The following is a 13,198-nucleotide window of genomic DNA, read 5'->3' as shown; positions in this document are numbered from 1 at the left end:
TTCCTGGTTAAATAAAGGTAAAATAAAACAAATAAATAAATAAAAAAAATTGAATTTGAATTTGGGCCCAGTAGTTTTTGTTTTGGGGATCTGTTTTTTTTTTTTTTACTAAATCAGTCCAGCTGCTTTTTGCTCCTGGTTTAACTCCAAACAGCAGTTACACAGTTAAAACTTGGTCAAAACACAGTAAAAAAAAAAACAAAGGAAAATCACAAAAACACTGCAAACAACAGCAAAAACAACAACAACAAAAAACACACACAAGGAAAACAGTGTTAAAACAGCCCAAACGTCTGTTTTTATAGCAAGTTGGTCTCATTCACTGCCCCCATTACACAGGGGGGTGCACTGAGCATGCTCAGACGTCTATGGAAAGAACAATGTCCATTCTATCAGCACATTTCTAAGTTTTTCCTGTTGAGAAAATAGTTGAATTTTTATGAATATTTAAAATAGGGCTGTCAAAATTAACCCTTTCCTGCACAGTGGTCACTCCAGTGGACAGCTCTTCTACAGCTGTTCTCTTGTATATTCATGGATTTTGTTGTTCTTTGCGTTGTTTTTTTTGTTTTGTTTTGTTTTTTTTACACATATATTTATTAAAGTTTTAAGACACTACATATCTTTTCTGACATTAATTGGTAACATTATGTAGATCTCTCCTGAGCGTAAACCTCCAGAATCACAAACCCCTCTCCATAGTTTTCACACAATTTATCAGTAAATACGTGTTTCTGTGCATCAAAAATTAAACGTGTGGTGTCCAGCTGAGTGGACATTTTTGCAACTTCATGAAAAATAGGTTCATAAGATTTTTTTTTTTTTTCATTATTATTTTTTGTATGTATTTTTTTTTTAAATTTAAATAATTTTTATTTATTTATTTATTTATTTTTTATTTATTTTCCAGAAGAAAATTTTCAATCGCATTGTTTTTTTCATGCCTAAAGAGGAATAACAACACTCAGGAAAAAATTTTGATTAAGGTTCTCATAATTCATGCATGAAAGGGTTAACACATTAACGCAGATTAATCCATCATCCTGATTAATCAGATTAAAAATGTGAACACAATTAACCCATCTGCAGCGCAAAATGACTCTGAAGATCTCTGCCAACTCATTTTGGGCAGTTCGTCCAAGTAGAGTTAGCGTCGCACATGTGCAGATGGGCAGTTAGTTCAGTAGTGATAGGCAGCAGAACCAACCCATAAAGATGGAAGATGATAAACAGCATGTTGGTCCTCTGGATGGAAATATGAGGACAAAAAAAAAAACCCAAAAAAATGAAACAGTCGACCAACATAACACTTAAAACACCACGTTAACTCAAAGCATACGTTTGTCGGGGATTCTGCTAGCACTTTGGCTAATGTGTTGCCCAGCTTGTGACAAACACATTAAGTGCATATATATTCCCTTCTTTCTTGAGTCTGTTTGCTTATGGAAAGTAAAACGCGATTAATATAGATTAAAAACTAGAAGCACTCGGAGAGCGCAGACCTCCACCAAGGCTGATCAGTGGCGCCCCCCGTGGGCCCCCCCACCCCCGATCACCACCAAAATTTAATCATTTCTTCCTTATCCCATTTCCAACAAACCCTGAAAATTTCATCCAAATCTGTCCATAACTTTTTGAGTTATGTTGCACACTAACGGACAGACAAACAAACAAACAAACAAACAGACAAACAAACAAACCCTGGCAAAAACATAACCTCCTTGGCGGAGGTAATTAATGATATTGAGTCGTGATTAATCAAAATCAATCCACAACAACTCTGTGATTAATCTGATTAAACATTTTAACCATTTGACAGAACTAATTTTACATAAATCCATCATCCAGAACACTCACCACAGACACTTCAGGGGTTAAAGGGTTATTAAATTGGAAATTCTTATAGTGTAATGCCCTTTGGTTGAAGAAGTCTTTAAATCATTTATATAAAACATAGACATAAAATTCTAACTTCCAATGAGAGAAAATCCATGACTCACAAAATCTGAATGTGCTTTTTGTGTATTTTATTTTCGTAAATTGCACTAAGCTGTATGAGAAGCCAAGGTTTGACAAATATAGATGTAAAATGTGAGCCATGGTTCACCTCAACATGCCCTTCAGTAGACTTGGGTTTAAGACCTCCATGCACCAGATGAACTTTAAGCCAGCTTTGACTGAAAAAATCCAGGCTCGCATCAAATCAGCGACAATCGAATCAGGCTAATTCAGTTACAAGAAGAACAGAGCTATGGTCTGTGAAGAGCGCGGAATAAGATGATTTGATTTTTTTTCTGTTTTCTCGGCCACATCTGATCCTGACATGCTCTGACACAAATATAGGTTATTTGATTTACCAGTAAAAAAATCCTGATCTGTGTTTCGCTCTATTCCTCCCTATCTCACACACATTCAGTCGGCCTGTCTGCCAGCTGGAGGTCTTAGCCCTCCTGCAGTGAAAAAGCTGCTGCCAGTCGACGCTCGTAGTCAGGCGGGTAGCCGAATATCTGCTGGCAAATCAATGTGCCAGAGTGATCACATCCACACCCCCTGAGCTTCTTTTAATGCTTCCTGGAATGTCATTTGGAGTTGGCGTAGGGAAACGTGTCAAACAACTGAGCCCTGTGTGGTTTACACGATAGAGCACAGAAAGTTTTATCGGACTGGGAATTGTAGACGACGTTGCCAAGGTTTCAGTGACAAGAATTAATGTTTCTGAAACGGCAGTGATGTAAGACTGTCCTTGGTGTAGAAAACATGCCCACAGGTTGTTTCAGGAACAAGCCTATTACCAGCGACATCCAGCTAAGTGAGAGCGAGCAGATGACTGAGGTGTGACATTTGTGTTAATATAATCACCCCCAAAAAAAAGACAAATGTTGTTACCTCACCTCCACGGATTCCACCATGTTTTCGTACATTTCAGTGCCTCGGAACAGACTTCATCATTCTTCTGTTGTATAGTGGGTGGGGATGGGAATCGATAAGAATTTAACGATTCTGATTCCATTATCGATATTGCTTATCGATCCGATTTCTTATCGATTCTCTTATCGATTCTCACTGGGTGAAGGAATAAAAGAGTACAAATGCGTGTGTTTGCATTAACTGTCTTTTATATTTCCATCTACACAGAAAATATAACACACACAGTATGTACAAATAATAGCATGATGACGCCGGGCCCGGGTCGGGGGGGGGGGCACGTTGAAAGTGAAACTACAGACTCTTTACTAATTCCTCTATTGCCACATTTCCACTATGTGGAACCAGTTCAACTCTGCCCGTCTCCCGTTGTTGTGCTCCTCATTTCCTTTCCACTACCTTCAGAAACTTGTATTTGTGGAGTTACGACGTTTGTTGCCCACACCAGAACCAGAACTGGGCCCAGCGTTCACTCTGCCGCTACATTCACAAGCTCCGCTAAGTAGCCAATCAAATACATGACATTCCTGTAAATGATTCACACGCTGTGGACAAATGTTTGAACAGCCTGCAGGGATTCCACCCTTTTGAAGACATGGAAGCTTTGACAGTGTTCCAGTGGACCTGGTGTCGTCTGTTTAGACCGTTTCTGCCTCAACACCACGTTGGCTACGTTCTGACCAAAACAACGCAGCGTACAATGTGGCGCATCGCTATGACGTCCAGGTACTCTAAAGTCGGTAGTATCCTGTAACGCAGGGGTGTCAAACTCAGATCCTCGAGGGCCGGTATCCTGCATGTTTTAGATGTTTCCCTCTTCCATCACACCTGGAAGCCATTACATCATTATCAGGCTTCTGCAGAGCATGATGATGAGCTGATCATTAATTGAACCAGGTGTGGAAGGAAGAGGGAAATATCTAAAACATGCAGGATACCGGCCCTGGAGGACCAGAGTTTGACACCTATGCCGTAATGGAAACGGTCTCCAGGAATAGGACCTGGTACCCAAGTCGAGTGGAGCTGGTTCCACGTAGTGGAAACGCGGCAATAGAGTTCCTCTCTTTGACTCTAAAAGTTGTTTCTTTAAGGTTCTCATCCCCTGACACTTTGATTAAAGGCCCGGTGGTGTTAGTTTTCCTCACCATGGGAGACCAGGTAAATTCAGAACATATCTCCACAACCCAATGCATTAGTGTCTTTGGCATAACGTCATACATCTTTAATCCCAATGCTCTAATGGCAATATTCTTAAGCTATAAATTATAAATATTACATCTAGACCCTTTAAGGCTTTTCTGCTTAAAGTATCAAGAACATTTCCATACCCTCATAGTGCAGTGGTGGGCAGTATTTGTTCGTCATGATCGACTTCAGTATATTATTGTGCTGCTAGTCTTGACTGTTTATAGTTGCTAAATATATTGATCAAATAATGTGCGTTTACAAACTTTAAAACATTTACTCAGGCAGAAGTTTGGATGACAGTTTCAAGCTCGTCACTTTCTGTGGGTATGTTTACATATTGATATCGAAGTATGATGAATAAATATCTTTTCCCCCGAAGTCTACAGGTGGATGCTGGGATGGTGGAGGGGCTGAAAGAGCTGGCAGCGACACAGAGCATAGATCTGTCAGAGGGAGAGCCAGCAAATTTTGCAGTTTAAATACACCACCAAATTGGAGAGTGGGAGATGGAGTGTAGGAGAGAGATGAATATCAAGGAGGATCTATCGACTGCCTGAATTAACTCCTGGGTGTCACTCCATAAGATCGTTTTTTTACATGCACGTGCACTTTTTTTTACCCAAATATTATCAAGAAAAATCTATGTGTTTAATGCCTTTTGACCTTTCACCTTTTACATCTGCCATCATACCATTGTTCATCATGTCAGTGACCAGAGAAAATTATAGCAGCAAAACTATTGGTTGAATTCATACCAAATTGAGTTTATAGATTGCCAGTGACCCAGTTTAGGTCTCATTACATTTTGGGAAAAGTAGGTCAAAGTTCCAATTTTTTATGAGTTTTTAATATCTTTCTTTTTTTTTCCATCAATACAAGGGTATTGAAAAAGAATTAACCGATTTAATTATGCAATATTTTATAGAGCTGCAACCGATTAATCGACTCCAGGTGATCCAAAAAAATCATTCAACCACAATTCTCCTGAATCAAAGCTTTTTTTCCTTCATTTCTCTGCTGTTAAACATTGTTTCCACTGTTGTGTTTCACACGGACGCTTATTGTGACGCATAAAGAAGCTTCATTTCAGGAAAACTGCAATAGAATATCTCCCTTCAATCAATTCAAGTCGATTAATCAAATCAGGAATTTCTGCATTGGCTTCAAGCACCTAATCGATTAATCGGTTGCAGCTCTAATATTTTAATGAGGAAAAACAATAGAAATATCTCCGAAAATATTGGTCCTATCAACTTCCTGTTTCCACTTGTTTCTTCTTTGACCAAAAATACATAAGTATGCCAAAGTGTATCAGTCAGCTCTTTATGGATCTTCCTGAGTATTTTTTCATATTGCAATATATATCGCAAGGTTAAAAAAGAATTGCAATGTCAGTTTTTTCCAATATCGTGCAGCCCTAATTAATTGTATTAATTTTCAGATGTTTTATACCAGGTTTCTTTCAACACGTCAGATATTTCTAAGCATTTGTGCTGCTTCTTCTCATGGGGTCAGGGGTCACACTACATAGTGATTTTAACCTTTACAACCCATTTAACCCTCTGGTATCCGGGTGTGCTTTTTAGGCACACTTTGCACTTCGTGTTAAAAAACTTCATATTATTTTTCACAATTTAAATAAGGCTAGAATTCAGAAGTTGTTCATTTGTGCATGATCTTTAAAATTCTGGCCACCGACTAAAATGTGCACATTGTAAACAAAAGAAAATTACAAGACTAGCATCTGTCTGCCAAGTGTGTCTAAAATGCACTATTTCTTCCATTAGAACCACTGTTTTTGATCCGAAAGCCATTAAGGCATAAATCCTGTTTTTACTGATATTTGGGCTTCATTTGAGAGGTGAGGGTCTAAATTAATTTATTAACGTTGTTAATGTTGCTGTTAATTATTGACATATGCCAGGCTGCAAAAATCAAATAATATGTCATCTAATTTTTATTTAGTATTTTGAAAAAAAAAACAAAACAAAAAACAAACAAACATATTTTGTGTTTTTTGCATCAAAAATGTAGTGACATCATGATGAAAAGAGATCATTTAAAGGGTTAAAAAAAATCTTAAATGAATGATTATTTAATATGTATGATTAGGGCTGACCTTGATTTACAAAAATAAAATCAAATTATATCAGAAGACTAAATCAATATATAATATTTAATAATTTGATAGGTGTGCCTTTTTGGCACACTTGGTGACAGATGCTAGTATTTTTGAACATTTGACCTAGTGCCAAAAATAATCATGCAAATTAACCAGTGTTGGAGTTAATCATTGACACATGCCAGGCTGCAAAAATTACATAATATGTGATCCACTTTTTATGTAGTGTATTGAAAAAAATACATTGTTTGTGTTTTTTTGCATCCAAAAAAATGGTTTGTTTCCATTACAAACACAGCATTTAAAGGGTTAAAAAATGTGACAGTTATTGAGTATTTGGTATTTTTATTTACGGCTCAAGTTGATGAAATAGAAAAAAGTGTAAAAGAACTAAAAACAAATATGAATTTTTTTTTTGACATTATTCCACAAGTGTGTGAAAAAGGCACACTTGGTGCTCAGTAAGGGCCTTACTGGACGGGATACCGGAGGGTTAATTCAATTTTTTGAGTCTTTTTAGACTATGTGCGTATTTCTTGTATTTTCTTGTTGCATCTAAGCTAGAAAAGAGTGAGAAATAAATACATATGTGCTTTTCAGCAGGGACACTTTAGCACAGTCCTGTATGTCCACCACATAAGGGCCATTATTATTATGTATTGCACATACTCATCCTTGTGTTCATCCTCATTTAATGGCCGTGGGTTCAGCCTGATGAGCACACTCAATGATCCTTTTTTTTTTCCCCGATAAGATGATTATGGATGCACTATATGTTGTCTGAACCTTGCCCAGTGTGAGCCCCTTTGGTCGCTCTTTTATCTTTAAGACTTCCTCACACCCTCCCTTTGGAAGAAGATGTTGTCTTCAATTACCCAACAGCACACCCATCAATACTGGAGGCAATTGCTTTACAGAGTAGACCCACACAACAAAGGGGATTTGAAGGCGTCAGCACTCTCTCGTCACCCTGACCCGTACTCCTCTGACACCGTTGTCAAAGATAAAGGAAGACTAAAAAGGTTCGAAAAACAGAGCTGCTCCATGCTGCCAGCCCTGGAATCATTGTGCTTTTCTGACTTTTTATAAATGTTTATGGAGGAGAGCAAAAAAAAAAAAAAAAGCAGGAGATGACCTTCAGATTGAGAAATATGGCAATAGGCCTTTGCCAGCTCACTTATCATATTGTGATGGATGACTACAATGCATTTAGAAAAAGCAGCCATCACTGATAAAATTAATAACATCTGGCGTTTTTCTTTCCTTATAAATGTAAAACAAATAAATAAAAATGAAAAAATCTTGGGAGGAAAAGGAAATGCTCCAAATTTATACATAAAGGTCACAGCCTAGAGAGATGTGACAAAGTCTACAACAAAGGTAGAGGCGAAGATATGTGCTTTGGAATTTCATTACTGCAAATATGAATGTAGAAACTATAGACACTGAATGTAGAAACTATAGACACTCACTGTTGCTGCAGACTGTAAGGCCCAATCCCAAACCACCCCATGGCCCTCCCCCTTACCCCTACCCAACCATTTTGCGTGTTCACATGAAGGGGTAGGGGTGTCCTGATTCTCGATGAGTTGGAGGGGAAGGGCTAAGGGGGTGGGCTGTTTGGCCCTCAAAACCAGTGGTCTAGTGGTCCCTGGAGAAGTGGGTATACTCTCAAATTCTGCCTTTTTTTTAAGTAGTCCAGGAAAAACACTGTTTTAGAAACAGTGACATGTCAGACTACTCTATTTAGTTTACTCAAAAATGAGTAGTATTTGCTCACAATTATAAAATGATCATGACTTGATCAGGAGCAGTTTGTAGGTTTTACTGGACACACAAGCAGCTGCAGGAATGGAAATGGATTCAACATGAGGCAAACACAGGATAATGTTAGCCTTTCATAACGTTAGCCTACTCACACAGTTCAACTATTGACGACAAAGTCTCTCCTCTAAATGTGCAGTCACATGTCCAGTACTTTAAAACAGAGACTCATTCTGAAACCACCTAAAAACTGACCTCAGAATTATCTATTCCATGAAAGTAGGTTCTCTCGATATGTGTCACTCCTTTGAAAGATGTTTATTCTGCCTTTCTTGTTCGCATTTCCAATAATCATGCATCTTTCAACAAGACGGGGAGTGACCTGTCAATCAACTGGGGTGGCACTGGCACCTGAGGAGGTGTCCAATCAGATTCCAGAGGTGGACAGTGCTAAGCAGAGCCCTGGCTAAGTTAGCAATATTTTCCTCAGCATGACCCGCCCTACTCTGCCTCTAATTGGCTCATTAGTCCTCATGCCTAAAGTTAACCAATCTAATCAGTGAAGGCAGCGAGTACTAGCCAATTAGAGGCAGAGTAGGGCGGGTCATGGCTTCACCATCCGAGGGGAAAACATGGGCAAATTGTCTCAGATACGACTGAATGGTGCACATGAGGGGGATTCAGAAGTGGGCATACCCAATGCTGACTGAAAAATAAGTAGGTATACTCCGTACACCACCGTATACCCTGGACTACACCACTGCTAAAAAAAAGAGATTTTTCGGGACTACTCTACAAAGGGTGGGGTATGAGAAATCTCCCATAATTCTGTTTGAACCGTTGGTAAAATGGAGGTAAACACAGCAAAAAAGTGCAGCAGTGTGATGAAAGAAACACACAAATGTACCTATTTTCTCTATAAACAACTTAATCATTTGATCGACCATTTAATGCCATTTTAATGTGTTTCGCATTTCTGCAGTTTGCGGTTGATAGCAGCAAAAAGATGCCCAAAGCCCGTGGAACACAGACGGTTACAGGTGCTGACGGCACAATGAATTATTTCAGAAACAAAGTTGTTGCATCTGTTTATAGCGGCATCGACGACTGCTGATGATGTAACAGGTCTCAAAGGGTTGTTTCATTTCATAGGGGGAATGTAGGGGTAGTGCCAAGGGGTAGGGGTAAGGGGGAGAGCCAAGGGGGGTATTGGGATTGGGTCTAATAATGCTCATTCATGTTCAGTGCACCCCCAGTGGGTTTGGGCTGTGGTGCTGTGCTTTTGGTACTTCCATAGCTTTGTATGTCTAGTGCACTGGTGCCACATTTGGGCACATGGTGGGATCAAAAGGAATAGATTATCCTATCTTATACTGTAGGGGGGGTGGGGGGGGGTTAACGACAGTGGGATCTGTGGACTCCCCTGCATGATGCACTGACACTACAGAGAATCCTGAGGTACAAAATACACAATGCATGAACAGATGATGTTTCCTTTATACACTCCTGGAAAGACTACTGTTAAACTGTCGCTCTGCTGCTTCAGTGTTAACTGATAAAACAATAAATGTTCAAGTTCAATCACAGCCAAAGGTTATAGCTGTGATGCAAATTAGCATGGTTTATTTGACAGTAAATGTCTTAGCAGTACAATTCTGAATATTAATAAGTACTTCAGAAGCATATAAGGGAAAAAAAGCAGGTGATAATATTTTTGTCACAACCAGAACCTTTAGCAATTACTGTATGACTTTGTGTATATGAAACTAACATGATACAATTCTACTCGCAAAATGCTTCCAGAATAAAGCTAGTAAAACTTAGCAAAATGTAACGACTAAAATCAAGTCAAAACTGTTAGTTAAAGGTTAAGGTCAATGTGCTTTGTTCTCCTGCTACACACATAGTACCTAGCATTAGCATCAGTAATTAGCATTAGGACATAGCACCCACCCAATAAGAGCAGTGAGCTGTCATTGGACCAACTCCAGATCTTCATCAGTACCTTGGTCAGGTCAACACTAAAGACAACTGACCTATAAGTACCTGTTTTTAATGACGGGGAAAACAAAAGGACCCATTGAAAACATGGAACCTTCTTGCTGTGAAGCAAAAGTGCAAACAACTATGCCACTGCGCCACGCTGTGTAGCTACAGTTGTGTATTGGTTAGCTTTAGCTTTGTAGTTGGAGCACTGGGTCAAAATTTGAGCTACCACTTCTACCTCGACATATTTTTGAACATCAGAACACATTCACTGTGGATATTCCTTCATGTGTTAGATTTCTAAATCTATTATCAAACTAAATGAACCTATGTATATATTAGGCCTGTAACGGTCCACAGCTGTACTGAAACAGCACAGTATGATGAGGAAAAGAAAAAGGAACAAAAGACATTGTTTGATGTGGAACTTTAAATCCGCGCAAGTTCCACATGGACATATGGAAGGAGCACACAATGACCCAAAATATGAAATAGCTGCTGATATAAGATTAAAAAAAAACAAACAAACAAAAAAAAACAACAAATATGATGTGAACCTGGAAGGACCAGACTGCAGACCCTCCAGCATCAGTCCAGTCCAGTTTGGATCAGTTCAGGTTCAGGTGAAAGACAACAACCAGGAAAGAGAAGACAGACGCTTAATAAGACGGACGCTGTTTGCTGCCAGTGAACTACAGTAGATCTAAAACACTTAGACTAGCTCTGTTTCTCTGTCTCTCTCTCTCTCTCTCTCTCTCTCTCTCTCTCTCTCTCTCTCACACACACACTGTATAACAGAGGAATAGAACCAGGAGTTGGACATTGAAAGTATATGAAGTTTCACTTTCGTTTCACACCAGCATTAGTTACGTTAATTATGGACCGCACCCCCAGGTATATAACTGCACGCCACCCCCCCACCTCCCCGGCCCCGACAAACCCCCCCCCATGTGTTTTTGACAAATCGCACCATGCACACACACACAAATACACACAGTGTCCTAAACAGTTTGTTCTCTGTCCTAAAATAAATAATTTGGTTCATTGTGTTGTCAGTGTTGCTCTTCAGTTTGTTTAAACAGAATACCAATTTGCTCTCTTGTTAATGTTGCACTTCATGTGGAATTTTTTTGTTGTTCTTTTTCTGCAGAATGTGAACTGACAGAACTGGGATTAGATTTTTGTTGTTTGTTCAAAACTACCTTTCAGGGAAAAGTGCAATACATTTAGTGATATTAATAATTTATTTTATTTTCTATTTGATTTGTAGCAGCAGCATTGTATTATTCCTGTTTTTCTATATTCTATTGTCTCCAAAAATTGGGGGAAAAATGTTCAAAAATTCATAAATGTATTAAAGATATTTTGTGGGGTTTTCTTTCTTCCTGTACTGAACCGAGAAAAAAAAACAAAAAAAAAAAACGAACCATGGCTTTGAAAACTGAAAACGTTACCGAACCGAAAATTTTGTGTACCGTTACAGGCCTAGTATATACAGTATGTAATAACACTTTGTCATATAACTTTAAAAAAAAATTGCCAACCTGCACTTTTGTTATTTGTTTTCTAATTTATCTTACCAAACGTTGTAAGCACATTTTCATGTTTGAAGTGAATAATTTCCCAAACTCGTACACCAATGTTATCTACTATTTTGTCTCTGAATTGTAGTGTATATCATTTAAGGAGTGCAAATTCTTTTTTTTTTTTTTTCTTTTTGTTTCATTGAAGCTTCTGCAAACAAGCTGTTTATCAAATCTGCCCACTGGGGGTCTACAGTAAAATGATCGACTTACCTTTCCGACATATTGTGGTTCGGATCCCATATACTCCTCAAGGACAAAGAATTGGTTCCACACCCATCCTCGTTTAATTCGCTGAGCCCTCGTCCTCCCATGTCTCTTTAACCTCGTCTGGCCTTCCAGCGATATCCCCTCCCCGACAGCTGTTCTCATGCTCTTACTTCCTGTCCCCCCTCTGGCTGAGGGCAGTCCGGCCTTGTTTCTGCTCTGGAGCAGAGGCGTTTGGGAACTGTAGTCCAACAGGAAACAGGAGCCCACCAGAAAGATAGTGACATATTCCCTTGTGATCATCAGGGAGGATCGTGGTGAAGAAAAGCGAGTAAAAAGTTCCGATGTTCAAATCCAGCTATTTCCAGGTTGGAAATAGATATTCATCCAAGACTGGACGTGTCCTGCACGAACACATGGGGTAAAGAGTCGGTATGGTCCAAGAGAGTGTTGAAGGTCTTTGACGTCTTTTAAAGATCGAAGTTTAAGAGGTGCTGCAGATCATGGTGTTGGCCGATGAAGGTTCGATGATTGGATTTCAGATGCCTTGGTTCTGATATCCAGGTGATATTTGGTGTTTTGCTTCCCCCAAAAAAACAAAACAAAAAAACAGCCACATCTGTTGTCCCGTTTTATCTGAGTCAGCTTTAACATCTGAAAGACACAAAGAACAACAGATTAGAAGTCACACCAATGTTCATGTGTTAGGCTGTGATTGCATCTGTTTTTAAAAAGCACAGTTGAGGCCAAAACACAATTGAACTCTTTCATAAATGAGATTTATTTTCCAATAAAATTAAAATTTAGGCTTAGAATTTTACTTTTTTTTTAATGTGAGGTAAAGTGTAAAAGAAGTGACAAAACTGTGTTTTGGAATGACTGGACAAAAATACAATATTTTTGCACACTTTTTATGTATATTACTTTATTAATTACAGTTGCAGAAAAAAAATGATTAGACCACCCTTGTTTTTCTTCAATTTCTTGTTCATTTTATTGTCTGGCACAACTAAAGGTACATTTGTTTGGACAAATATAATGAAAACAACAAAAATAGCTCATAAGACTTTAACTTCAGAGCTGATATCTATCCATTTTCCATGTTTTCTTGATAATAACCAAAATCACCTCAGTTCTTACATCAATATCTATGGCATTGTACTGACAAAAACAGTGCTTTTATTCATTCCATGTTTTCTTTTCTGTCTGTTTTAGTCCCATGATACACACAGGAGTTAGGACTTGATTGTATAACCATTGTTTTTTGATGACTTTGGATGGTTTAATCATTTTTTCCGCAACTGTATATTTATGATATATTATCTAGTACAAATTGCTGTTCTAATTTTGTGTCTTAATAGGGTGTTTTGATATGTATATTTGCTAAATGTATGCAAAGCTCTGTACATGTTTGTATATTCAG

General features: G+C 38.4%; 1 protein-coding gene across 1 annotated transcript in view; it reads right to left on the bottom strand.

Moving 5' to 3' along the window:
• Positions 1–13,198, bottom strand: part of LOC115437735 (cadherin-12-like) — a 291,164-nt gene that overhangs the window by 192,176 nt on the left and 85,790 nt on the right. Inside the window, exon 3 of the mRNA XM_030161060.1 lies at positions 11,782–12,429. Within this exon, the coding sequence (XP_030016920.1) occupies positions 11,782–12,078 (297 nt within the window). The 5' untranslated portion in view covers positions 12,079–12,429. The remainder of the gene's footprint in view (positions 1–11,781; positions 12,430–13,198) is intronic.

The sequence above is a fragment of the Sphaeramia orbicularis genome, chromosome 17 (assembly GCF_902148855.1).
Source record: "Sphaeramia orbicularis chromosome 17, fSphaOr1.1, whole genome shotgun sequence".
Lineage (NCBI taxonomy): Eukaryota > Metazoa > Chordata > Actinopteri > Kurtiformes > Apogonidae > Sphaeramia > Sphaeramia orbicularis.
Note: the sequence above shows the minus strand (reverse complement) of the source record. Positions and strands in the feature narration are given on the sequence as shown.